At 51.2% G+C, this 26,078-nt stretch overlaps 12 protein-coding genes across 12 annotated transcripts; 6 read left to right on the forward strand and 6 right to left on the reverse strand.

Annotated features, from left to right (window-relative positions):
- Positions 1–1,233: 1,233 nt before the first annotated feature.
- Positions 1,234–2,308, forward strand: BJY04DRAFT_220748 (putative short chain dehydrogenase/oxidoreductase; the record flags this gene model as incomplete). Its single annotated transcript, XM_073716947.1, has 2 exons — positions 1,234–1,561; positions 1,629–2,308. The coding sequence occupies 2 exons, from the start codon at positions 1,234–1,236 to the stop codon at positions 2,306–2,308; spliced, it is 1,008 nt and encodes a 335-aa protein (XP_073568732.1).
- Positions 2,309–2,619: 311 nt separating this feature from the next.
- BJY04DRAFT_220749 (putative MFS transporter) lies at positions 2,620–4,461 on the reverse strand (the record flags this gene model as incomplete). Its single annotated transcript, XM_073716948.1, has 4 exons — positions 2,620–3,235; positions 3,286–3,353; positions 3,407–4,062; positions 4,113–4,461. 4 exons carry the CDS (start codon positions 4,459–4,461, stop codon positions 2,620–2,622), a joined length of 1,689 nt encoding a protein of 562 aa, XP_073568733.1.
- Positions 4,462–4,883: 422 nt separating this feature from the next.
- On the reverse strand, positions 4,884–5,898 carry BJY04DRAFT_220750 (uncharacterized protein; the record flags this gene model as incomplete). Its single annotated transcript, XM_073716949.1, has 2 exons — positions 4,884–5,458; positions 5,511–5,898. 2 exons carry the CDS (start codon positions 5,896–5,898, stop codon positions 4,884–4,886), a joined length of 963 nt encoding a protein of 320 aa, XP_073568734.1.
- Positions 5,899–6,567: 669 nt separating this feature from the next.
- On the reverse strand, positions 6,568–10,193 carry BJY04DRAFT_209022 (uncharacterized protein; the record flags this gene model as incomplete). The annotated part of the gene is made up of 6 exons (XM_073714073.1): positions 6,568–7,081; positions 7,137–7,532; positions 8,275–8,761; positions 8,818–9,368; positions 9,748–9,795; positions 10,078–10,193. 6 exons carry the CDS (start codon positions 10,191–10,193, stop codon positions 6,568–6,570), a joined length of 2,112 nt encoding a protein of 703 aa, XP_073568735.1.
- Positions 10,194–11,100: 907 nt separating this feature from the next.
- On the forward strand, positions 11,101–14,348 carry BJY04DRAFT_194892 (hexokinase family protein). Its single transcript, XM_073712132.1, has 4 exons — positions 11,101–11,322; positions 11,510–12,450; positions 12,520–14,117; positions 14,180–14,348. The coding sequence occupies exons 2-3, from the start codon at positions 11,819–11,821 to the stop codon at positions 13,742–13,744; spliced, it is 1,857 nt and encodes a 618-aa protein (XP_073568736.1). The 5' UTR covers positions 11,101–11,322; positions 11,510–11,818; the 3' UTR covers positions 13,745–14,117; positions 14,180–14,348.
- On the forward strand, positions 14,211–15,451 carry BJY04DRAFT_106640 (transcription initiation factor IIA subunit gamma). The gene is made up of 3 exons (XM_073708050.1): positions 14,211–14,792; positions 14,860–15,007; positions 15,104–15,451. The coding sequence occupies exons 1-3, from the start codon at positions 14,752–14,754 to the stop codon at positions 15,248–15,250; spliced, it is 336 nt and encodes a 111-aa protein (XP_073568737.1). The 5' UTR covers positions 14,211–14,751; the 3' UTR covers positions 15,251–15,451.
- Positions 15,452–15,745: 294 nt separating this feature from the next.
- BJY04DRAFT_220755 (uncharacterized protein) lies at positions 15,746–17,197 on the forward strand (the record flags this gene model as incomplete). Its single annotated transcript, XM_073716950.1, has 3 exons — positions 15,746–15,905; positions 15,961–16,006; positions 16,066–17,197. 3 exons carry the CDS (start codon positions 15,746–15,748, stop codon positions 17,195–17,197), a joined length of 1,338 nt encoding a protein of 445 aa, XP_073568738.1.
- Positions 17,198–17,245: 48 nt separating this feature from the next.
- BJY04DRAFT_220756 (uncharacterized protein) lies at positions 17,246–17,632 on the reverse strand (the record flags this gene model as incomplete). The annotated part of the gene is made up of 3 exons (XM_073716951.1): positions 17,246–17,393; positions 17,447–17,502; positions 17,558–17,632. 3 exons carry the CDS (start codon positions 17,630–17,632, stop codon positions 17,246–17,248), a joined length of 279 nt encoding a protein of 92 aa, XP_073568739.1.
- Positions 17,633–19,279: 1,647 nt separating this feature from the next.
- On the forward strand, positions 19,280–20,761 carry BJY04DRAFT_106712 (uncharacterized protein). Its single transcript, XM_073708051.1, has one exon. It carries the CDS (start codon positions 19,494–19,496, stop codon positions 20,547–20,549), a length of 1,056 nt encoding a protein of 351 aa, XP_073568740.1. The 5' UTR covers positions 19,280–19,493; the 3' UTR covers positions 20,550–20,761.
- A 497-nt stretch (positions 20,762–21,258) lies between these two features.
- Positions 21,259–21,881, reverse strand: BJY04DRAFT_194929 (uncharacterized protein; the record flags this gene model as incomplete). The annotated part of the gene is made up of 1 exon (XM_073712133.1): positions 21,259–21,881. A coding segment is annotated over exon 1 (280 nt), but the record flags the coding sequence as incomplete, so codon positions are not given.
- Positions 21,882–22,249: 368 nt separating this feature from the next.
- On the forward strand, positions 22,250–23,850 carry BJY04DRAFT_229594 (putative RING finger domain protein). The gene is made up of 3 exons (XM_073719098.1): positions 22,250–23,070; positions 23,129–23,387; positions 23,440–23,850. Exons 1-3 carry the CDS (start codon positions 22,516–22,518, stop codon positions 23,766–23,768), a joined length of 1,143 nt encoding a protein of 380 aa, XP_073568742.1. The 5' UTR covers positions 22,250–22,515; the 3' UTR covers positions 23,769–23,850.
- A 34-nt stretch (positions 23,851–23,884) lies between these two features.
- Positions 23,885–25,094, reverse strand: BJY04DRAFT_194931 (DNA/RNA non-specific endonuclease). The gene has a single exon (XM_073712134.1). The coding sequence runs from the start codon at positions 24,936–24,938 to the stop codon at positions 23,946–23,948; it is 993 nt and encodes a 330-aa protein (XP_073568743.1). The 5' UTR covers positions 24,939–25,094; the 3' UTR covers positions 23,885–23,945.
- Between the last annotated feature and the right edge of the window lie 984 nt (positions 25,095–26,078).

Genomic DNA, 26,078 nt, shown 5'->3' on the forward strand with positions numbered 1-26,078 from the left:
TCCACAGTGGTTCAATCATGGTTTCAAAGACAGAAACGCTAAGGCAGGTTCAAGCTAAAATCAAAGTGTAATTGGTCGGAAGAAATACCGATATCCTGGGGGCCTCCGGGGGACGGTGACATTCTCCAACACTGCCAATCAGGCCTCCGTACATGACAGTTGATATCTCTCCAGTCTCCGATTCCTGGAGCAGATCCCGCCTCCTCAAATTCTCAGGGTATCGAATAATCATGACACAATCACTCGATGCCGAACCTCCCATTGGAGGGTTCACCTGCCAGCGGAAGCTGAAGCCGACCCCCCAGCTTTCACCCCAGAGCTCTGGCAGCTTCAAGCTGTTGGATAGCTATGATGTCGTTGTTACTCCCAATATCAATCCCCAGAACAACCAGTAACCTCGCCATGAATCAGTTTCCAGCCCTATGGATTATGACGACGGGTGGTGAAAATAGGTATACCCCATATTCATCCTGTGTACTCTACCTACTGGATCGGGACATCCGACATGGTGGATAACTGCTTGAAGAACATGCCTGGACCCAACGGATCAGACCCTGATTTACCGTCTTCGGTAATATCAAACATAAAATGAAATCTCACGATGCTCACCTGAGCGCCTTCTCCCTCATCAAGTCCACAGCCCCTTCGAAGGCATCCATCCCTGCCCATCAATCGCGCCAGAACTATTCACCGCTGCTCACCTCGCAATCTAGAGTTATCTCCTATTCTCCACATTCGAAGTCAGCTGTGGCAAGCTGAGACTGATCTTCCCGCTCGCATGGGGCTAGGAGATCGAGCATGGAAGGAAGATGGTTATTCTGGCCGGCGGATCAACTACCATGGCTCGCGGTCTTTGACTTCATCGTGAAGGAACCTTAGATCAAACTTGTCACGCGGGCTTCTAGAATTTTAATTCTATTTTATTTTTTACTATTCTAGTATTTTTGTTTTTCTTTTCCTGATTTTTGCTCTGGGGTTGCCTGTTGCGATACCTCGACTAGGGGTTACGTTTGCGGTGCGCTTGAGTATATAAATCATGCTTCGTCCAGGGACGATTGGAATGCTGCCATAGATTGAACATATTCTCTCATCTTAATCTAATCTCACATACCTCGTATCATTTTACAGCAAGCAGGCCTCTTTCCATCTTGTACAACACGACCTTGCGCTCTACTTCACCTGTACTATATACACAATCACCCCGCTCTATACAAACCGGACACAACCACAAACATGCGCGCCGCGCTCTCCCGCCCACTTCCACTGCGGTCGTCACTCTCCTCAATCCGCCCACCCATTACATCTGTCTCTTTAGCATCAACATGCTTCCGCAACGGACCCAAACTCACATACGCCACAACTCCCGACCCATCTAAACCCCCCAACCTACACCAAGACAAGAACCACATTCAAGCCCGCCGCCCCGACATCAAAGAATCTTTCCGCCCACCTCATCGCTTCCGAGAATTCGACCTCGAAGACCGCGTCTACGCCATCACCGGTGGCGGCCGTGGTCTTGGACTCGCCATGGCCGAAGCGCTGCTCGAGGCCGGTGCCAAAGGTCTGTCTTCCCCAGACCCCAAACCCCCTCCTCCATAAGTATTCATGATGAAACTAACACACCCCAGTCCACTGCCTCGACCGTCTTGAAACGCCACACCCAGACTTCGAAGCCGCCAAATCGCACGCCGAAAAGTCCTACGGCGGCAGCCTGCACTACCACCGCATCGACATCCGCAACGCCACGGAGGTAAACGCCCTGTTCTCAAAAATCGCCGCTGAGGACTCTCGCCTCGACGGCCTGATCGCCGCAGCGGGCATCAACCACCTCCAATCAGCCCTCGAGCACTCCCCCGAGAAACTCTCCGAGGTAATGGACATCAACTACAACGGCGTCTTCCACAGCGCAACCGCAGCTGCGCGCCAGATGTTCAACTACCAGCAAAAGGGCTCGATCCTGCTTGTTGCGAGCATGTCCGGTTTGATCGCAAACAAGGGCATGACGAGCCCTGTGTACAATTCCAGCAAGGCAGCTGTGATCCAGCTAGGTCGGAATCTGGCGATGGAGTGGGGCCGGTATGGGATTAGGGTTAACAGCCTTTGTCCCGGGCATATTGTGACCCCGATGGTGGAGCAGGTGTTTGCGAAGGAGCCGGGGAGCCGGGCTGTTTGGGAGGCGGAGAATATGCTTGGGCGGCTGGCGAGCCCCGAGGAGTTTAGAGGGGCCGCACTTTTTGCGTTGAGTGATGCGAGCAGTTTCATGACAGGGAGTACGATGTTGATTGATGGCGGGCATACGGCTTGGTAAGCCTGGTTTTGTTGTTCCCTCTGAGGATACTGGCGGGTCTGGGACCTGGCCTTCTTGATTTGTATAACACTGTCCTTTATTTTCGTTTTGGAGCCTTCTTCTGAGCCTTGTTAAGACAGAGCGTTTCTCATGAGCGAGGTTTTGGGTCTACCCTATTGTTCTATTAGCCCGGGCATCATATAGGGCTTGCTTTTGGTTTGTTGTTTGGCTGTATAATAAATTTCACATCACATATCTAATCTTCGACTGGATCAATTTACATATCAACGACCTAGATCTCAGTATTAACAGAGAAGAGCAACCAAATCTATCTATATGATGTACGTAAACAACCCCCCCTTCCTCTCCACAACCCCCGCTCCTTCTGCACCCCCAAAGATAAGCACCTCCCTCTCCCTCTCCGTACCCCCGTCACCCTCCTGAGGTCCCCGCGCATTCGCCCTCTGCAAGGTAACCCTCAGAGCAAATGCTAACACCGCAACAAAGGCCATGAACCCCGCACAAGCCCCCATACCCCTAACATACCAAGGCCCATCGTCCTTCGGATAAAGCCTCGTCCCCAGTAACGGCCCACACTGCCCAATAACATTGAGAATGGCAACACTGGCCCCCTTTCCCTCCTTCGCGACCCGGTTGTCCATGCTCCATGTGATGATTAATGTAATTGCGGAGAAGAAGCCTGCTACTGCAGGATAGACGCAGAGGTAGCGGATGTTTGTATGTAGGGTTTCTGGAAGGAGGGCGTGAAAGTGGCCGGTTAGGGCGATTGTGAGGTAGGCGACGGAGGAGATTAGAGCATGGGTTATTAGGTAGGGGCTGCGGGAGCGGGAGCGGTCGGAGAGGTAAGCTGTCATTAGGACTGTGATGAAAGCGAAGAGGTAGGGGGGTGCGCTGAGGGCTTGTGAGGTTAGGGGGTCGTAGCCCATACTTGTCACCTGTTAGTTGATGGTAAGTAGTGATCGGGTTGTGAAACGTACTCTTGGAGGATTGTGGGGAGGAACACGGGCATGGAGCTGAATGCGACGTTGCAGCTGAAGAACATGAACTGTTTCTCGTTAGCGGGTGTTTGAGTTTCGGTGGACAGGATGGGATGCATACAGCTGTGATGTAGGACTTGGGATCGGCAAGTGTCCTCCCGACCTCGCTCCAGTCGAATCGTCTCCGATGACTAGGATATCCGGTTCTACCACCATCCCCTACCCGTGCCTGCGCGACCATTCGCTGCCGCGGTTTAAGGAACGCCGCGGTGCCTGGCGAGTCAGGAATCAAAAACCAGGCGAACACAGCGACAATGACGCTTGGAAACCCCTCCACAAGGAACAACGTCCGCCATGGAGCGATTGGACCTTCACGACTAGATTTCACGATCAGCCAAGCTAAGCTACTCGCGAACGTCGAGGCTAACGGGGCTGCAGATATGAATAGGCCCGTTCGGAATGCGAGTTCCTCGCGCTTGTAAAACAAGGATAGATAGAATGGAACACCTGGGCCAAATGCAGCCTCTGTGATGCCCAGCACTGCACGAAGAAACAGCATGGCTCCGAAGGACGTGGCGAGAGACTGAAATGATGCCACGAGACCCCACCCGCAAACGCAGAGGGATATGTATACGTGTGCGGGGAACACGCGGTAGAGGAGAGTCATCCACTCGAAGAGAATGTAGGTGATGTAGAAGGCTGTTAACAACCATTCATATTGAGAAGACGATAGTTTCAAGTCATCCATAAGACCAGCAATCTTTGCATTTCCAATATCTAGAATGAAATTAGTCGATGTTCGTATGTATACATTGGCAACAACATACTTGAACGATCAAGAAAGGAGAGTAGATAAAGTAGAGCAAGGAATGGAACTAGTATGCGGTCGAACTTCTTGACAACTTGCTGTTCTTCCACGGCTGTATATTTGGGTGCTCGTGGTCGACTAAACTTGGGCTGAGCCTCATCGTTATAGTTGTACTCGTCGACACCATCTTCAAAGTACTGATCTTGTACAGTGTCAAAATCGGTCTGAAGTTTGAGACCGGCAGAATTACTATTCGAGGGCTCATCAAGAGATCTATTCGAGACCGGTGTGTACTGAGCATTTGAGGATGAAGAGCTGGTGCTTTCGATAGAAGCTGGCCCCGCCAAGGGGGGCCGGAAGGGAGCCATTTCAGGAGATCCTGTACCGATACCTAGGTACCCGTGACTATGGAGGCTGAACGCCCATCAAGATTGCACAAGATAATTTAAGAGACTGACTCAAAACAGGGATTGAAGGAGACAGGGGAAGAGCAATAAAATAGATGAAATCAACACCCTCCGGGATAGCGGCACGTGGGATCTCGCAGGTTTGTGACCCTCCCCCGTGATGGTTCCTTGCGCCGAGTTCTTCAACCAATCAACGCATCGTCCTTCCAGGATTAGTCACCCAGAGTCAACAGCCCTTGCAAAAAGGGAAAAAAGGCAACAAATGTCACAGGAGCACATTGAATAAAACAGAAGTCAAAATGCCATAGTGTACATGAGATGCTGGTCCCCAATGGGCGCGAAATACCGCCAATGACACTGTTACCAATGAAGAGCATTCCACATCAATAATCATCGCCAGGACGATATGAGTCGATGATACGCCGAGTGCGCCTCTGGTTATACTTCCTGACCCTTCTGTCTTCATCAAAGTGGCGCCTGGGAGCTGTCGGAGCTCTGACGTGCGTGCGCCTATTTTCGTCTTCAAAGTGACGGCTGCGACCGCCTAAGATGTGAGTTGTCTTGTCCCGTGCCATAATAAAGGTGTGCTCTAGGTCTGGGACCCAGCCATGGTTGGACAAACCATTGGCTTGAAAGTATCTAAGAGTGTTTTCAGCTGAGTCACGCAGGAAACGTATGGCCTCGAGGCTGTCAACTCCGTCTCTCGCCTTGGTGCGAAAATAGTCGTCTTTGGCCTTCTGGTAGACATCCAGAAGCCGGGTCACTCTAATATCAACCTCGCGCGCTTTTATGCCCAGGGCAGTTATGTGCCTCGGTTCTTCGTCGTCAGAATGAAGGGGGGCGGCAAGGTGACGTTCATACTCGGCGTGTATATCGAAGGTATGGGGAGGCAGCAGCTCGCGTGTGCGTTCTTGCTTCATTGAACCTGCGACAGCTTGGCCCTCGTGAGTCGCGCGAACTATGTGGAGCATATGTGAGACTTGCTCAGGTATAATCGAAGAAATGCATACCTCTTTTCAAGACATTCTCTAGCTCGACGTGCTGCATGACAGCGTCCTTGCTATCAGCAACAGGCGCAATGGGGACTATTCCGAGGTATTCAGTCAAGTAGAGCTCGAGCGCGCCGTAATCGGTCAAACTCTCTCCGTAGTTTGAAAGAACAAGTAAGGCCCTATCATACACGGTGATTTGACAGTCCTCAAACGCTTGAGAGCGACACTTGATAAGAGAGACCTGGCGACGAAGGGCAGCGACTAGGATTGGGCAGGCGCTGGAATTGTTAAGGATCTCAACCATGACTGGAGTGGGATCGTGGGGTCGGCGGTATTTGCGAATAAGCTCGTCAACCCGCGTCTGCAGGTCGTTGCCTTGGTTGTGGTGGTGGAAGGAGGCTAGCATGGTGCCTGGTGCGGAAACCATTGGGATGAAGCTTGATTTCTCTTGCAGAGAAGGGCAGGAAGCAGGTGTTGCGGCAACGGGATGAGAGTTTGCTATTTGGGAGCTTGAAAGGGGAAGATAGATGATTTATGTCAAGCAAATGAGAGGGAGAAGTTTGTTTTCTAGTTTTCATAACACATAGAGTGTTTGAAATTCACTCGGCGTGAAATTTGCTTGTTATAACAACTAGCTGCAAGAGTGGCTGCAGAATGGCTTCATAGCTCGGCGTGCCAGTATGATGCTCCTGGAGTGATTTCCAATACGAAGACATATCCTTAGCAAATCTGACTTCACACCCATATGCAGGCAGATGGTCTTCGGAATCATGGTAGGCACTGGTAAATGTGGAGAACCCCCAGGAAGAGAGAACAAAGAAGCTAGGTAGAATTGAGAAACTTGTGCACTCACTACAAGCAATTAGGAACCTTGGAGGTAAGTTATCATTATATATTGATAGAAACTGCCCACCGACAACATTGTGGCGAGGTACCTACCCATGTAATTAGATGGTAGAGTATAGAAATGAATGCAACCAGCCATTCTCATGGTATCATTAAGCCGTATAAATGGACCAGAGTCCGATCATGATCATCCGTGCCGTATCCTTCAACTGAAACAGCTTTGAAAAACTCAATTTCTTTGCTGCCACAGCTTCTCAATCTCATCAACAAGCACTGACACTTGACTGCCTTGGCCGTCTTTCACGCAGTTCTTCCAGACACCGCCGTCCCGGACACACCAAACAGTGTCGTCAAGTCGGACAGTACAGCTCGTCTTGATACCAAGCTCCGCACTGTGTCGGGCACTCTTTCGCAATAGCGCGACCCCACTCAGCGGAGGATCTTCTAAAGAACCGTGGTTGGGATTATCATCTTGCTGGCTCACACACTCGTTCAGGGCGTCGAAATCGATACCATGTTCCAAAGCACATTGTTCGACCAGCGTACGATCCGGAATCTCCGTGTATGAGCTGATGAGACAGGTTGCGAAGCCTAGATATCGGACCGTGGGTGTACGAGAGCCCGGAAGGGTAGTGCTACTCCCTGGGGGGAAGGGGAGGTTTGCAGCGCAAAGCATAAGCATGTTTCCAATGCATTCTCCCGGACCGTGCATGCACTCGACGTCAGAAGACTTATTGGACGCGCTGGTCGACGGGTTAGCTGTCCGTCAAGAGACCACAAAAGTCAAGCATTCCCTACCTTGCAATAAATGAGAGGTCAAAATCGACCTTGTCGCTGATTCTTTCCATGGTAGGTACCACGAGCTCCCGGATACAGTCCCGCGCATCAGGACATTTACTCATGATGTGGGCCTCGAAGGGTATCCGTTTAGTGTCCGCGAGGATCGGGGTCGCAGGCGCGTTCTCGCCATGGGAGAGAGGTTGACTATGGCCTGGTTCAGAATGGTGGTGGCATGAAGAAAACCCGAGTCTCGGATATTCGATGGGAAGCCAGTGGAAAGCGAGCCAAAGGCATGAGAGGAGGCCGAGAAATTTGATCAGCCAAGGGAATAACCGGCGGTGCTGAGGGGCGCTCGACCTCGATGAATAAGGTAGCAGCTCCGCCTGCTTCTCCATATTTGAGAGGGTAGATTCGCTTGATGGTCAATAAATTAAAAGAGGACGTTCTGCGATGATCGACCAGGAGGAGCGGAGGAGGCTGGATGGAGGCTGGAGCAGGAGCTCCGGGTGTGGGGAGCAGCTGATGGAGCTGCCTTTGATTGATCCACCTGCACCGACCAAGAAAAAAAAAATAAAAAGCCGTTACGGTTGAACCACACTGCCAGGTGTATCTACTACGAAATAATATCCATGCTACAAGATTCTCTGCAATATAGTCAGGGAATTTGACACTGCTTCAACTCCTAACGCCTGTCCAAAACAAACACTGACTGTTTTCGCGTCACTGCCTGTAGCTCTCGTCTATCAGCTCCTGCATCAACAGACTGGCAGCCAAGGAACTGATTTTACCTTGAGCTTCGAAGCAGAGGCTACGGCATAGCTACGGAATAATTAATACAGCTCCGTCCAACGAGAGTACGCCAGTTTACTTTATCTTATCTCTGGCATCATTACAGCACAAGATCATTGTTTACCGGTCTACCGTGCGATGTCGGGTGGTCCATGCTCCGCTCCCACAGACCTACCTATGCTGACGACGTCTTGACGCCTGGGGAAGACCGTGATAATCGAGCTGTGTTACTCTTCGGACTATGCCGTCTTCCACTAGATCGGAAAATTAGTCTTTCATTTGATCTTTCAGATGTACTGCTTTCTGCACCACTGCCTTCATGTCGTCGCTCGCCATTTTGGATGCATATTCTGCGGCGCTCCCCCACGGGCCCCGGATGGTCGGGTCTGCTCCATTCTCCAATAGCCAACGGACTCGCTCTATGGCACCCGCCATGACGGCCTCGACGACAACATACCCTGGCTCCTGATTTCCTCTCTGGGGGCCTTTCAGTTGGTTGACATCTGCTCCACGTTCTACTAGAAGTGCCATGACAGGGATTCTACTGCGGTCGAAGTCCTTGCTGGGGTTGACAACACCGGCATGAGGGTTACCTCCAGGTGGCCAAGCTCCGGCGGCTGCATGCAGGGGGAAGCCATTTTGGATGATGGCCCCTGCATCCAGGAGCATACGCGCAGCATGATCATCCCCGTCTCGTGCAGCTTTCTCAAGAGCGGCACATGAGTCCGCGACAGATCCGCCGTAGCGGTACTCTTGCTGCGAGCCTAGGTTAGGGTTGGCACCATGGACAAGGAACCACTGGAGAAGAGTGTGGTTGCTCAGAACAGATGGCAGCAAAACAGCTCCATAGTCTCCTGAACAGGCATGAATCAGTTCTGGAGGCTTGCTGCATGGCGAAAAGACAGCTCACCGGGAGAGTTCGGTGTCCAGCCATGGTCGAGGAAAAGCTCGAAGAGGGGGGTTTGCCGGTCGATTGGAGCAGACAGAATATGGCTAGGGGTTCCCCGGATGATGGGGGCGCCTGTGGTGAGAAAATAGCGCGCAGCCTCCACGTTACCGGCCTTGAGTGCGAGACAGAGACCATGATGCAGGAAGGCTAGGGTGGACGTTTGGGGCTCGGAACCGATGATGGACTGTATGCTCGCAAGAGGACCCCTGCGACAGGCTGATTCAAAAGCACTGTAGTAGGATGGCGGTGGCCCTAGGAAGGAGGGTCTCTCAGAGATAAAGGCTAGATCGTCGGGACTCGCGACAGGGAGATCTTCATAGCGGCGACCGTAGCCCTGTATGGCCATTTGATGGCGAAGGGGGTCCCGAGGGCGCTGCCCAGTCTGGCGTGCACGGGCTTCTTGCATGGCTCGTTCCTGCCTCTCGGCTAGAATTCTCTCGAACTCGTGTTGACGTTGACGCCTCCCAAAAGCGAGCTGTCGCTCCAACATCAAATTGCTTTCCATCGGGAGCCTGAATGCCGTGGCAGTTATTGATAGTTGGCTCAAGGTCATGAATGCCTGGGTGATCAGCTCCCGAGGTCCGCCTCATGAACCACCTTATCGGCCGACGGCGGATTGCCGTGTGTTGTTAGGATGCCTGAGGCTCTAAAATTGAAACGTTCCTATTATTGACTCGAGAGTCTATGGGCTTAGCGCTTCCAAGTTCAGTCGCTGACCATACAAACTCCCCTTGACTTGAACGGCATACGGACCAAATTGAGCCTGGGAGCACCGAATCGGGTTCTGAGTCTCCAAGGTTCTCTCCGACTCAGGTACGAGGTACGTGGCGTTGAAATTCTCCGAGGAACAAACCCCCTCAGCACAAAAGATACCTGGCAATGGAGAGTTACATCGAGCTGCTTCTCGATGCTGGGCATCTTCGCTCACATGGTTTGAAACTTGAAAGCGACCGACGCCTGTCAAGCGCTGACCCTCTTAGTCTATGGGCCCACACGATTATGTTTGACTCAACAGGAAGCGGCTGGATTTTATTCGCAGACACCACCAGGGTCAAGGCCCAAGGGGTGAAGGGACCGATTGATAGCTACTCCTCCGGTGGGAGTATCGCGGCTCACCAAAAAAGGAAACATCCCCATCTCCGATCTCGGAGGGCGTGCTATGACACATTCAGAGTTTCAAGGCTTGACTACTCCATCTCATCGTCTCACCGTGAGGCTTACAGAGTATGGCTTGAGGCTAAACCATTCCTCATTTTCCCGAGATCTGACAGTCCATTGCGTGTCTTGCTGTTCATTGATCCACTCCAGCGATGCCAATTTCTACCCATCACCGTCATTATTGAGGGAGCTCGCCCGGCGGATTGTCATCTGCGGGGTCAGTTGACTTACTGCGAGTTCGTGGCGGCAGTCGACAGCTGGAAAAGGTACTTGAGAACATATCAAATTTGGGCTCAGCTTTGAAATGAGCTCGTATTGAGCAGGCGAAGCCTAATATAGTGAGCTGCGAGGAGACCACCAGTGACCAGACTCAAGAAAGTCTTAAGGAGCTAGACGAGGATGCATCCATCCTCCATCCCACCACCTTGGACACAACCATCGATCGATCCACTCGGACCCTGGGCGAATCACAACCCCAAGTCTAGTTCCTGGATTAGGCGACCTTGAAGCCGACGACCGCAGGCTGTTTTTAATATAGCTCCTTCGTCACGAGAGTCTGTGCTGTGCTGGATGGATCATTGTTGGAGCCTTGGAGGCTTTCTGCCCCACCAGCTAACTAAACTACCACATGGCAAATAGCTCGTAGGATTCGTGATGACGATAATAGTTCACCCATAATATAGAGGCGGATTTGTAAAGACTCTAGTCTCTGGGAAAGCAGCTGTTCCCGGCTAGTTCGTTGATGTCTAACGTTGTCTAAGGCTAAACTGGGCCAAGTCTAGAGACCAACTGTGGAGTCTCTGCTCGACAACTGGAGCATTTGTTGACGACGACGTCTTTCAACTTCCCAAGCAGACGGAGGAAAATGGGGAAACTCCGGGCTGCTCACTTGTCTCTTTGAGATGCAACAGCCCTGCGGCGAGAATCACAGGTGCAGCACGAATTTTACAGACTCGCCAGTCATGGGCGCGTCCCAGACTCGCGGCCTTCCAACCGACCGGACAGCGTCACATCGCCTGTCTGATGGTCGCATCCCATCGCATCAAATCCTCCTCTTTTCTTGTCTCTCGCTCCCTTTCAAGCTTGGGCTCTTTTCTTCGCCTTCTTTTCGTTTGCCTTATCCTCTCCTTTCCCTCCCTCGAATGGTGGGGAATGCCACTGGCTGGTCCTGTGGCTTTTTAAACCTTCCGTCTGTTCCTTAGGTAGCTCTCTGCCTATAATACTCAATTGCTGCCCTCCTTTGATTTCACCACTCCTCTCTGTCTCTTGTGTACCACCGCTACCTTCAGAGGTAAGTGCAAACATATTGTGAGACCTCCGTACCGGCTCAGTCCCTGCTCTGGTTCCAGTCCGCAGCCAGCCCTCCCCTTCTGCGCGCACTCTGGCTTCCTGCATGATGATCGTCACCGTTGTGCCATCCCTCCCCATCACCTTACTGCAGACACGCGTCTCGCATTGGAAGTTGTGGTAACATCGAGGCTAATCCTCTCTGCAGATTTATTGCAAACCTACAGACTGCCGCTCTTCCTCGAGGATCTTGTTCCCGCAATTCCGACTCGATAACGCCCGGCTTAACCCAACCTCCACGACTCATTTTTGAAAGATAATTTGCGGAGGGGCACATATATATCCGGATCGGAACCCCACAGGATCTCTCCTGCGAGCTGAGCGTACACAAGACGAGTTTTCAACCTCGGAGGAACCTCAGATTGTGAGTCACGCAGGACCCTCGCAATCCGCCGAGCTGCATTCTGTCTCCGCACCCCACACCACGACTCCGCGCTACCGAGACTCTACCTTGAAAATGGCTTCGGTGGATTCAACACGCTCAGGACTATTTACGGTGGAAGAGCATGAAAATACACACGATGACCTTATTGATGAGGACGAGGAACAAGATGACGAGGCCGCGGAGGCGGACCCCTCCGTAAGGGCGTACCTGGAGCATCAGCGGAAGGTCGATGAATTCATGTCCCCGCTCGCTTTAGACGAAGCTGTACTATACAAGCTGGCCCGCCGATTATCGAGTGTGTACCGGAAACTGGCCTTGGAATCAGACCAGCAATTTCTCCCTACACCCGTCTCAAAGCTACCTAGCGGTCTTGAAACAGGCCGTTACCTGGCTATAGATGTCGGCGGGACGAACCTGCGCGTTGCATTTATTGAACTACTGGGCGATACAGCGGACCCCGATATGGAACGGACTCATGCCTCGGAGCGACCACTTCGGAAGGCGCAGACGCAACGCGTAAAGCGGACACTTGAAAAAGCATGGCCTATACAGGAACATCTCAAAAAAGACCAGGCAGAGGACCTGTTCGCGTGGATTGGGGATTGCATCGCTGAAGTGGTGGCTGAGAGTTTGAGCTCAGATGCGACAAAAGGTTCTGTTCCGGAGGAGCTAGAGATGGGTATCACGTTCAGTTTCCCAATCATGTGAGTAGCTGGGTCTTCTATTTTGCTGTGACAACAATTCAACATGCTACACCAGCTGACAGTGTACAGGCAAGAATCCCTAGCTGAAGCTACACTCATGCCCATGGGCAAAGGCTTCGCCATTACTTCGGACCTCAATCTTCGGAAAATACTGCTAAGCGGGTATGAGAAACACACTCGTCGCCCTGATGATGAAGATGAGCCGTCATCGAAACGCAGAAAGCTCTTTGCCTTACCGAAGCTGAAGATATCTGCCATTACCAACGACGCGGTAGCGACTCTTGCCTCCCTAGCTTATGCAGTGAAATCACTGCCCAATAGCCGCGTTGCGATGGGTATCATTGTGGGCACAGGCTGTAATGCCACAATCCCTATGAAGCTTAGTGCCCTACATGAAGACAAGGTCAAGCAGATTAAAAGAAGCAATCCCGATACATCGCAGATCATAGTGAACACAGAGTGGACGATATCTGGTGTGCTGCCACCTCTAAAAGAGCTGGATATCGTCTCTAAATGGGACGACGAACTGGATGCAGCTAGTGCGCGCCCTGGTTTCCAGCCTTTCGAGTACATGACAGGTGGAAGGTACATTGGCGAACTGATTCGGCTCATTTTCATGGATTACCTGACAACGGTTACTGGCATAACTGCCACTGCACTGCCTGCAAGTCTCACCAAAGAGTATGCCTTGACAACATCATTCGTATCAGAAAAGGTTGCGAGGGCCCGCTCGGACGAAGAGCTCGCGGTGGAATTGAATCGTTCATTACCTCCTCCAAGTGGTACGTGGCTGTGGGATGCCACTTCCGCGGGCGTCCTCCGAAAAGTCGCCCGAACCGTGCAGAGGCGATCTGCCGGCTTAATAGCCGCGGCGGTTGTCGGGTTATTAGCGTGCGCCGGCGAGATAGAGTTGAAGTTGGATAGCCCTGTGGCCTCACCCCCAGAGTCGTACGCGGTTTCTCCTGGCCACGATAGTGTCATGGGTCACTCACCGCAGCTCAACAGCAAAGGATTAAACGGGCTGAGCGGCAATCGAGGCCCCATCGTTCCAATAATCTCCCCTTCGCCCACTCCTTCAGATTGGCAGTCTGGTCCAGAGGAGCTCGTTGTTGCCTATACTGGTGGCATCATTCAGCATTATCCCAACTTCAAGGAAACTTGTCAACAATTCATTGACCGGCTTATTATGCGCACGGGACCTCAAAAAAGCGGGAAGTCGGTCTTTTTGCGCGAGGCTTCAGATGGCGGTGTCATTGGGGCCGGTGTTCTTGCAGGGATGGTTGGGAACCGGTAGCCTCATTTTGAGCATTCCCTGCATTACGCTGGGTCGATCAAGCGTAGCGAGACCCGGAATTCTTATCAACAACCGCTGTTTATCTGTACAAACTACAAAGGCGTTCCTGTCCGGTGTACGAAGGTGTTTGATTGACCGCTTTCTGACCGCCATGTTTTTCTTCAGTTTCGCTCCCATCCCAGGGGTGTTCCAACTTGATGGGTGATACGGAGTGCATCTCAATCATGGGTAAAGACTAAAGAGTAGCAAGGAGCCTGACTGCAAGCACATGATGCTCAACACCTATTGCCATACATTTCTGCAGCATGAAAGCGTTTGATTTTAGAAAACCCTCGCTGATGCCCCCGAGTTGAGCCACTGACAGATGATAGACGTAAATGACTCTCATTGACTAGATGTAGCGAAACATATTATTTCTGACACTCCGCTTCATAGCCTGGGGCTTGCCATCCTCGTACTCTATCCCAGCGGCACCTCCTTCACCGGACATCTCTTCGAGCCGTCTGCGTAACTCTTCGTCTTCTTGCGCCATGCTTTTTGTCGTTTCTCGCTGCTCGTTTGGTGCGGGTGTAGACTGTTTTGGTGTTTTGGGGGCTTCCTTGTTATTCGATGTTGGGATTTCTATTCCATATTAGCTCTTTCGGTTATGTTACTGTGAGTCTACCAACCTTGGTTATTTTGAGATCTAAGTGGCGTCGTGGAATATATAGATCGAACGGATTGAGCGAGCAAAGGTGTCTCCAGCACGGCGCGCGTCTTCGCCGATAAGTGTGCTAATCTCTGCATCTTGACTGAAGCAACAGTAAGTCAGATCTCCAGGAAATGGTAGTTGACCTTCTCAAATCTCGCTGGCGCAGAACAAGTTGACCTCTCAATCGTCCACGTGACGTAATTCGTCTGACTTCCACCTTGATATCACGTGCTTGATTGTCTCATCTCCACATCTTATCGGAGTTACTAACCGTCCCTCCAACAACCACCACTGTCGCTATAAGAGCCTCGAAAATATGAGCGCTCAGGCATACTACGAACTCTACCGAGGTAGCAGGTATGTTTACTGTTCAGACACAGGCGCTTGGCACTCGGAAGCTGATCCTTGCGCTCTATGATACTAGTCTCGGTCTCTCGCTGACCGATACGCTCGATGACTTGATCAACGAAGGACGGATCGAGCCACAGCTCGCCATGAAGATCCTCTCTACCTTTGATCGCATTATCACTGAGGTCTTGGCGGACAAGGTTCGAACTCGTTTGACTTTCAAGGTAACTATTCTCTCAGATACCTCATTTGGAAAGACCGCCGCCATATCCCCGGAATCGGTTTATGATGAAGGTGCTGACCATGTGTTCTACATGCAGGGTCACCTTGACACATATAGATTCTGCGACGAAGTGTGGACCTTCCTGATCAAAGATGTCAACTTCAAGCTCGATAACCAGACGACCATCCACGCGGACAAGGTGAAGATCGTGAGCTGCAACAGCAAGAGGCCTGGAGAGGCTTGAGCATGCTATGAAGGATGACATACACGGGGCGTTTTGCTTTTTATTCTTCGCTATGTTTGCGATTCGGGCCTTAACTTTACAAGACATTATTGTCTTTTCCGGCGTTTGGGATAACTAAACTGCGTGACATCCTTTGTGCTGTACATTACCAATTAAGTCCATCAGATAAAACAGATACCCGAATGAAGGACTAGAACTCTAAAACTCATTATAATTTAGCGTATAAAACTGAGGCTCAATAATAGCATTGGGATGGTATGGTATACCCCCAGAAAATCGACAGGACTCACCGGAGCCTACTCAGCCTAGGCCAACGTCGGCCGACCCCGAATGCGGAGCGTGGGGCAGATTTCTGGACTAAAATCGCCCGCGACGACGCGACGAACTATTCCGCGTTAATTTCCCCATCATCAATCTATCTGCTTCAACACCCAACAGCACCATGATCGAGCGCCATTATCACTTCGCTCCTGCAAATACGTCGATCTTCTCATCATGCCTAGGACACTTCCTTGGCTCACCGGCTTGGGAAACACCAAACGAGAAGCAAGCTCACCCGCTGCAGAGATAAAACGGTCATCGAGTCCGAGAGTGAAATATGAAACTCCAACTATGAAAGACTCCCTCACTTCAAAGAGGGACTTTCTGAAGTCGTGTATGTCTTGTTGAGACTATTCGTTGGCTGTATCACACTAATGACTTTTGCTTAGCTCCTAGTCCGCCCTCATCGCCGATTCATCGATGTCCTTCAGAGGAGTACGTCACCTACCAACAGCTGTTACATGAGTAGTCAGACTGATAAAAGAGCCCACCAGATACCTCCGCGAAGGACTCGACAAAGATGATATATTCATGATGGTTGAAGACGAATTCTACGCCGTCGCGCAAACTTTCACCCGCCACCTTCACTACGCCGAATTCGTGGCTCGCAAGAAAGAAGTGAAACTCAAGAACGCCGAAACTATTGCTGATATTGCACGCCCTACCGACGGCGTCACGCCAATGAGTGAAGAACTCAAGAAGAAATATGCCGCCGAGGAACTTCAGGACAGACAGAAGGAAGGAGTTAATGCGATGCTTGGGAAACAGGTGGCTGATGATGAGGACTTGGGGGATGATCTGGAGACAGAGAATTCTTGGGCTGGGACACATTTGCAAGATTTGATGCTTAGTCCAAGGAAGGCAAGGGCGTTGGTTGGGGCAAAGGTGATTCGGTCGACGACAAGGGCGGCGGCGGGGTTTTCGCAGTCCTCAGGGGCGAGAGGCGCTTGGGGCGAAGGTCATGATCGTGTTGAGTTGGAGAAAGAGGCACCGGCGAGTCCTTTGCAAGGGGAAACCACGGATGATGAGGATGATCTTGACGTGGGTGTGCACCGGGAGACGACAATAATAATCCCGAAGGGCAATGAGACTTGGAATCCGGGGTTGCTGTCACATTCGTCTACGGCTGCGCGAGGTTCAGTTGGTCTGCCGCGAGCTGCACCTACTTCAACGCGACCTGCTGGAACCGAGAAGCCTCGCATTGGTGACATAAGAGATCCACCAGCCACGTCTACGATGATTAGTACCTCACCCGGTGCTATGCGACCTGCCGATAGTGAAAAGCGTCGGGTTGGAGATAACGGACCACCACCGGCTTCGTCTAGGTTCCCGGGTGCTTCTTTGTGCTCAACTCGACCTATTAGCATAAACAGATCCACCGAGGACAGAGCGAAGAAGCTGAAGGCCTCAGAATCCGGAAGAACCATGTCAAATACGACTACTCAAAGAAAGAGAAGACTGTTATTCGATGACGACTTCGACGAACTTTCGGAGTTACAAAAGCCCAGCATACAACCCCAGAGACGACGGTCTGATATTACCAACGTACAGCAGAAGAGACTTAAAGAAAAGGAGACCGGATCAAAGAAATCACGACTTAATGAAGTACCCATGTTTTTGGTATGAGCACCATAACTCCAAACAGACCAATATATATCCCAGGTTTATCCCAAATCACTCGGTGTCGACCAGCGGTCGAGATACCTTGACACTCAGCCTTCTAACATGGTTTTTGATCCTATCCCGCCGAGAGGGTTCCTCCTCGGTGGTTTGCACGATGGCATCCTTCTCCAAAACCGTGCGACTGTGAAGCGTGATTGCGCTGCCAATGGTCAGAAAGTGTTGACGTCCGGTGAGACTCAAATGGGCACAGACTCATCGTCAGAAAAGAACGTCGGTAGTTCTTCCTTTCGGAAATCCGTTGGGGGACCCTAACATCCTCTATCAGCATAACTGTTCTTCTCATATGCTGCGACACCAACTCACGATTTCCAGAACTCGAGATTTATTGCGCGTGAAGGGGCTCTTGATGAAACGGTATATCTGTCGAAAGCAGTCCATTTTGCGATCGATCGATTGAGTTTGGTTGATAGGCGTTTGAATGTCGTGAAAAGCGAGGGACGATATATACAAACGGACCGAGGCTGCAGATATGGAGTCGAAAGAAAGAACGAACGTATGCTATGCAGGGGTGTTCTATTGTTGAAGCGACAGGATATAGAACGACGGAATATGAAAACGCCAAAACAATCAAAGGGCAAAGCTAAACGAAAGACTAATCGCTGTCTGACATGAGGTGGAGTGGAAAACATTCATTCTAGGTGTCAGGGAACCGAGAGTTATATACTGATCAAGACCCCAAAGTGTTTCAGGCTCGATAGGATGAATCTGCCATTCATTGTTCCCCACCAGATTTGGGCAGATCGGCGATTTTGTGGCACCAGAAAGGTATGCGCTGGCTCCTAGCTGCCTGGCATTTCGACAACGCATTCCTTTGGTAGTCCTTTCTTCTGCCCTGGGAAACAAAGACCCATAATCTCGGACCCGGACCGACGTCTTAGACAGGGCTGCACGAGCCGGAAGGAGGATAGTTAGACGACTGTCTCAAGGAAAAAGGTCCCGTTAACTCTGCGCCAGATAAGGCTAGAATGCTGCACAGGCAAAACTGTCGTGCAGTGTTTGCTCCAGCAATCTACCCTTGCATATTGCACAACAGAAGCTACGCGCTGCCATTCGCTGTCCACCCAAGGCGCCAAATGAGAATTTCACCGAGACATGGCTGCGTTGGCTGCATGGCTGAATATTTCCGTGAATAGTCATCGACACGCGGCTATTCCTTCACTCCTTTGTTCCCGGGGAGATGCTTGCCGAAGTTAGACTGTCAAAACGCAGCTTCTTAATGGTTCGATCTCACTGGGGGCTGGTCTTGGTGTCTCGGATAGTAGCAGTGTACACCAGCCAGGAGTACAATGTCAACATAGCTGGGAGCAAATGTTCCAGAACAATATCGACCAGGTTGTGCGTAATGCAGGATCTGGGATAAATCAGCCAAAACGGAGCTTTCCCTCGCAAACGAATGGTGCTCGGCTATCTCGGAACTCGAGGTCCCTTCGTTATCCGTTGGTGATGATATCCATCACACAACGTATGAGTAACAAAGCATTCCGACCTAATTCCTCATTCCAGAAGGATTGAACTGGGCGCAGGAGGGGTTTATGATTGGGCGACAATTCTCTGGAAATGCCACCTGCAAGCCTGCCCAAGGGCAGTTCATAGGGAGACTTTTTCCGGCGCGTTCGTACGCTGGCCCACATATCACCATGTATTAGGAACATGCCTGCAATATGGGTTGAGCCTTGAAGACTTGAGAGCTTAATCCTTGTCAAGCTTACAGGTCACGGCCCTGTGGTTTGCAGGTGCGCGGTCAGCCTTTGCTCCTTGCTGGGCGTAAGGGCGAGTCAGCATATGCACCTTCAGGCCGTGCTAAGCGGTTAATGGTTGACAACGGCCCTCCATCTGCACAAGCTCGATCACCGAGACTATCCAGCAAATAGGGAAATTCCCTTTGACGATCCGGTTGCGAGGTGGCTTTTGACACCTCCACTAGCATCTCTTAGGCTCGAAGGAGCGCTTGGCATCGCGGGTGATGGATTCTCCCGCTCCGGGTCAGCTTAACGCGCGCGCTTGCCTGCATTTTTTGTGCTCCAGCATCCTCGTCCTCGTGTTGAGTCCCTGACAACCACTCGGTCGAGGTTAATCATTGTCTGTGTGGACCGAGAGTCAAGTTCCGAAGAAAGGGATGATCGGGATAGCGTCGACTAGTCCGCTTACTCAAATTATGCCAATCATTCCAGCTCACCCCTGTGCAGCCACATGAACCTACCCCGTCGGGGCCCGGCCGAGCTTAAGCTAGTTCGGTCAAATGGTTCAAGAGCAGCTCCTGGCTACGCCCAAGTTGACGCTTGAAGAGCTACCTGCGGAGATTATTCAGGAGATATTCCTCCGCTGTGTTGACATCAATCTTCCCCGAGCCTCTATTCACCTCGCGCGGGCGCTCTCCAACCCGATCATTTATAGATGGCTCCTCCGCCTCTCATTCTCGAAGGCTTGGTGCAGAGCAACCGACCATGGTGGAACAGAGTTTTTTACGAGGCATTTTCTACCCCCTCATGCTATCGTGGGCACTCTTACTCCGGATGAGCTTACGCACCTCCGAACTCGTATTCTTGAGTGTCGATGGTGCACCTTGCCTCTGATCCGCAGTGTCCAAGCGGAGTTCTTACAACAAGTCTTCACATACAAACGGACTGATATGATTGTTCTCCCGAAAGACCGTCTTCTGATCGCTGAGTTCGAGAAGTGGTTCAATAACCTGGACAGCTGTGATAAGGCCTCGAACGGAAAGCGTGGCCGCGGCGATCTGAGATTGCGGGCCAATCGGTGGGACCATCGGTTCGATAAATCTATCCCCGAGTCCGCCCACGACTACAACGTGACAGTATGGTTCGACCCTGGCATAATTGAGATCACACCAAATGCCGGCGGAAGTTGTCGTGTTGAAGGAAAAGACGCGTTCGAATTTCCAGCGTGTGACAATACGTTACTGCCGAATAGATTGCTGCGCGCGCCGTGGACGCAGGGACAGCTCGATTTCCTAAGGCTACTTTCGACAAAAGCTTTGCTTGATATCGACGTCAATTACGACCGCGCATCTCGGACGTTGCGGTCTCTGATCCACCGTCGTGATTTTGCAACCTTTGCACGCTTGCTGGATTTGTATGTACTGATTCAAGGCAATAAAAGCCCCGTCATATGGCCGTCGCCCAACGCGGTCTTTAGAACGGCTTTGAGATACGCGGGTGACGACGATCCCTTCGTTCGCTTGCTAGTTGAGGAGCGGTGGACTCATATTCACCCAGAAGACTTGGTGCTGAAGGAGAGGCTGCTCACCAAGATGTTGAGCTGGGGGCGTCTTTGAGACGGCTTTGTCAAAGGAGACGATCACCTTCGAATAACTGACGCTTATCCGGAACTGTGCCCTAGAATCAAGATGGTCTGAATAGTCCGTCACCGGCGTGATCGACGAAACATATTACAGATACAGGTCAAAAGTCTGTGCACACCTGAGATTAGTACTTCAACCAACAAACTTTAAAGTGTAATTTCTCAATAACCACAGCGATTCAGAACTTCTAAATACATTAAAGTTGAAGCTATTTAGTACTTTGTATACCAGCCCCGAGCTTTAATAACTGCGTTTATCCTGCGAGGCATGGAGTCTATTACACTGTCAATTGATGCCTGAGGGATAGCCCACCATGCCTCTTGAATAGCTTCACGGAACCTTTCCCAGTTAGTCTCTGCTCTTCTTTCCGAAAATATAAAGGGATGAAGCTTTAGAAGAGTCCTCTTAAGCATGTTCCAGACGTTTTCTATAGGGTTTAAATCCGGAGAGTGTGGAGGCCAGGCAACTACCCAAACTCCATGATTTTCAAACTACTCCTGCACCACGCCAGCTACATGGATAGCTGCATTATCCTGTTAAAAGATAGAACTAGGCGTGTAGTTTTTAATAAGCCTATCCTCAAGAGCCCAGATATAGCTGTTAGCAGAGTATCCCTGTTTTTTAGCCTCAGGGTCCCTCTCCATAACTACTAACTTTGAACGCCCACCACGCCAGATTAAAGCCCAAACCATCTGTAATATAGGCTTCCCATGAAATGTCAGGTTTATAAGATCCTCCCTATATCCCTTATTCTAATAGCGAAAGACGAATTGTACGCCATGTGAGGCCTTTCGTTGAACGCTGCATTCGTCAGAGAAGAGCCATGTATTCCAACCCTTATTTCTCCGCCATTTCCTGGCAAAATCAAGTCGTTTTTTGCTCTGAGTCTAGTCAGAGGAATTCTATTCTTAGATTTCCACTTGCGAATGTTGTACGACTTAAGATGGCGCTTTATTGTTGAAAGAGAGTATAAAGTAGGGCACCCAGCTTGCAGTGCTCTCTAGCTTAACTTGGGTGTTCTGCGGATACGCTGATACAGGTATCTAAGACCTGATTGGCTAATGACTGACGGCCTTCCTGTTCTAGGCAAGGATTTAACTGTTTGGTGTGTATTCCAGCGTTCTTTGGTATTGTAAACGACGCGTCGGGAGACGCGAAACTGGGCGGCGATTTTGGTAGGCGATTCCCCAGCCCATAGAGCATGTAAAATAGCAGAGCGAGTTTCTTTTGAGAGTTCTTTACCAGGCTTTCTGTTTGAACTTATCGCCGGTGAAAATGAAGTCATATTGGTGGAGTTGTGTATAGTTGAAAGGTGGGTGTAGTTTTGAAGTTCCCCGACCGAGGAATCTGTGCACAGACTTTTGGACCCCGTTGTACTTTGGTTTCAGGCGTTGTTCCTCATGATGGCAACATGGTTTGGTTAGATTGGAAGCTGCCTGGGTGTCGTTTTTGTATACCAGTATACCCTCGTAGATTGTTTTAGCAATCAGCTGCATGACATTAGATAGACAAGGACATATTTTAAACACTAGGCCAGGAGAAGCTTCAGTTCATTCCAGCGACGGTCCCATAGATCTATGTTGATGGCAGGCGGTGAGTAGTGAAGTCAAGCCTCGACTCCGCACTAAATCCCTGGTTCATGGAGCTCTCCAGCCTCATCTTCGACTTCCGCGGGGATCGACTCAATAGCGCGCCGAATGCATTTTGTCCACAAACAGCCACCAAGACATTGAAGCACAATAGTTTCACGAATCAATTCCGCTCACCTATACCAATACGCTCAACAACCCCTCAAACACATCCTGCATAGGTCTCCCAACACCACCACCGACATCAACACGAACCTCGTTGTCGACACGAAACTCAAAAAAAAAAAAAATTTTAACCTACGCACAAGGAACCACCTTAATACCTTGAACAGACAACGCAGAAACCTAAAATGGCGCACTCAAAACGCAACACCTCCCTGCCCCACTTCACTTCCTACGAGCGTTCCCTCCTCCGCACATCATGGGGCACGCAGCGCAGCGCAATCGGCCGAGACTCATTCCTCCCCTTTGGCTCGTGCCGTCTCTGTCTGCACCCTTCGCGCTCACCGACAGTCGCATGCGCGCACAACGGCGACTTGTTCTGCCGCGAGTGCGCGATCAGTGACCTTCTAGCACAGCGGAAGGAGATCAAGCGGTTGGAGAAGGAGAGGGAGGACGCAAAGAGGGCTATTGAGGAGGAGAAAGGGAGAGAGGATGAGGAGGCGAGGGGCCGGGAGGTGCGAGAGTTTGAAATGGTGAGTATGGGGCTTGAGGGGGGGAATAAGAAGCGGAAAATTGAAGATGTTGAGGGGGAGGTTGAGGGGAGGTTGGAAAAGTTTAGGAGGAGGGGGGAGGTGGATGTTAATGGGGTGAAGAGGAAGGTGTTTGAATTGGATGAGGGGGTTGTGGAGGGGGTGTTGAGGAAGGAGAGGGAGAGGTTGAGGGAGGAGGTGCGGAGGGAGAAGGTTTGTTTCTATGAATCTTGTCTGAGATATTGGGCTGTGCTAATGGGAGACTGCGCAGTCGGAATCAAGCAAATCGGCGCTTCCGTCTTTCTGGGTACCTTCGTTGACGCCGGGGACGGATCCGAATGAGAATGCTATCAATAAGGCTGTGAAGCTGAATCCGATATGTCCCGGGTCAACGGAGTCGAATAAACATAGCTACTCGCTGAAGGCGCTGGTCGATGTGAACTTCACTGAGGAAGCTGGGGCTGATGGGTCCATGGTGCGAGTCTGCCCGAGTTGCAAGAAGACCCTCACGAATACAGTAAAGGTTATGTGTATGTTACCTTCCACCGATCTGCCGTCTTGGGCTACTGCTAATCGTCTCAGTAACGAAACCCTGCGGCCACGTTATATGCAAACCCTGTGTCGATAAATTCATGACACCACACGACGCACCAGACCCGCACGCATCGAAAGAAGAGCAGGAGAGGTCAGCCGAGCTCCACGGCCTGATACTCTGCTACGTCTGTGAAACAGATCTCACAGGGCGCCTTGCAGCCCGCGACGATAAGGAGAATGGCGAGAAGAAGAAGAAAAAGAAGAAGGATAAGGAGGGGATTCAGCCGGGTTTGGTGGAGATCTCGTCTGAGGGAACGGGGTTTGCCGGTCGTGGAGGAAATATAGCTTCGAAAGCGGGCGTTGCGTTTCAATGCTAGCTGGACTGCGTTGGATAGGATACGCTTGGAATATGTATGCTATGAATTGTATAGATGGGTGATGTAGAACAGAAATTGATGCAAATAGACACCATTGTCTATGAAAGCTAAGCTAACACACACATATATCACACAGAGAAAGAAATATAGATATACAAACCCTCTGGCTAAGATCGTCTACGACCTCTTCTTCGCATTGTTGAACTCCCTCACCACAATATCGCATTGAACCTCCTGGCAAAGCCTCTTCCTCCTCACAGGCTCAAGCTTAGCCGCAAACTCCAGCCCACTCGCCCTCTCCAACGCCTCAATCGGCACCTCAAACTCCGCAAGCCTCTTATCATTCGGGATCTTCGCATTCGGCAGCACAAACGCACCAAGCGCAACCTTCCCAGCAGCACTGCCAGGCCCCTCCTCCGCATAAACGACCTTGTAGAAATGCGTCGGCACAGCAACATTCGGCGGCGTACCGATGACCTCGTAGTTCACCCTCCATTTCCCATCCGCGTCACGGTGCGGAAGGTATAGTGGTCCCGTAACAATTCGGACGGAAGGATACTTCTTCGTCAGGTTGCGGCAGAAATCCTCGAAATGAGCCCAGTAATCCCGGTTGAAACCCTCACCGACCTGCGGGCACATGTTTGCAAGCGAGAACGTCCCATCCATAGCTTCCTGTGACCACTTGGCGTCGGCGGCCGGGACCTGGTGGCCACGGTCGTACCCAGAGCGGAAATAGTCCGCGAGCTTAGCGCGGAAGAGAGGCGGGATGGTTGATTCCTCGAAGAAAGTGCTGTGTTTTCGGTCTGCGTTTTTCAGGAGCAATGAAGCCGGGGTGATATGTTCGGCAACCCAGGACGGGTTGCGGGTGCGGCGGTCGTAGGCGCCTTCGAGGGGGAGGGAGGAAATTGTGTCGGCGACGGGACCAGGGAAGCCATATTGGTAGATGCCGGCTGGGTCGACAGGGCCGGTTGCTTTGGTTGCGAGGGAGGGAGGGGCGGGAATGGCCGGTGGTGCGGTGATGGGGGTCGTTGGGGGTGGGAGGGTGGTTGTTGTAGGGGGTAGAGACTTCTGTTGTTGCGGGCTTGGGCGGGAGGAGTAAAAGAGGGCTGTTATGCCGGCGCCGGTGGCGGCACTAGCTGCTGCGATGGCAGCGAAAGTAGCCTTGGACATGGCTGTCGCCGTCCTTATTGTCTGAGGTGGAGGTTTGGAGAATCCGGGGTTAAGGAGGAGGAAAAGTTTCGGGTTTCCTTTTTAGTCTCGTCGAGACACTTTTTTCTCAACTCACCGCCTGCGACGTAAACAATGGCGACACTCGACAAGACTTTTGATCTAGACTCAGTTCTGTTTTATCAAGGTATACGGAGATTATTCCTCTCATATACGAGTGATGGGCTGCGGTGCTCTGTGCGGGTTTAGTTCCAGCTGACACTTGAGCTGATCATGCCGACCTGGTCATCCGCACATACCTGGGCTAGGCCGTACAGTGTCTATTCAAGTCGACCACTCAACGACTCTGTCGAAATGCGTTTCGCGTTCCTTGGTGCCAACTTGATCGTTTACAGCATAATCTCCGCAGGTACAGCAGATAAGGATGGTCAAGGAGCTCCATTTTGGAGCTAGATACTTGAGGCCTAGGAGAGATCTAGAGGACCGGCGGAGCACGCGAATGCCGACTGTGCAGACACTATTTCCTCATGTTTTTCCTGATTTCGAGATGAGTGACCCTTGAGCGATGGCGGCACTTATTTCTCGGATCGATTTGCGTTCCAAGCTCTGAAGACTGAGCTCATAAACATTTGACTCGGACAAACTCCGACCTTATCCTCGAGGTGACGGCGAGTTAACAGGGCAAATACATGACTGACCGTGAGACTCGACGGCACATCTCTAGTTTCGGGCTGAGAGGACAACAAAAGACTACCCTCATAAGGCTTGGTGTACATCGTGTAGGGGATACAATCGTTGACGTGGGAGTGTTCGATAGAGGTCTACCAATCCTTCTCATGCACCCGTGGACGGCTTCTACAATAACGTTCTAGACGTCACCGCCGCCGTTATCGGACCCAAAACATAGGGATACATCGGAAGATATACTAGGAGAGCTCGTCATTTCGACCTCAATTGAAGAGTTGCGCGAGAAACTCAAAGCCGTCTTCAATGCCATCCGGAAGCGGACCCCGTCGTCTCCAGATATGGTGAAAACAGGGCTCGCTTCCAGCATCACAACATTTGTGGCTGGTCTGTGCCGATTCATGACGAATTGGTTAAATATTCGCGAACCGCTGGTGTGGAACAACATGTCGTGGAGAA

This window comes from Aspergillus karnatakaensis, assembly GCF_047715665.1.
Source record: "Aspergillus karnatakaensis strain CBS 102800 unplaced genomic scaffold BJY04scaffold_42, whole genome shotgun sequence".
NCBI classification, from domain to species: domain Eukaryota; kingdom Fungi; phylum Ascomycota; class Eurotiomycetes; order Eurotiales; family Aspergillaceae; genus Aspergillus; species Aspergillus karnatakaensis.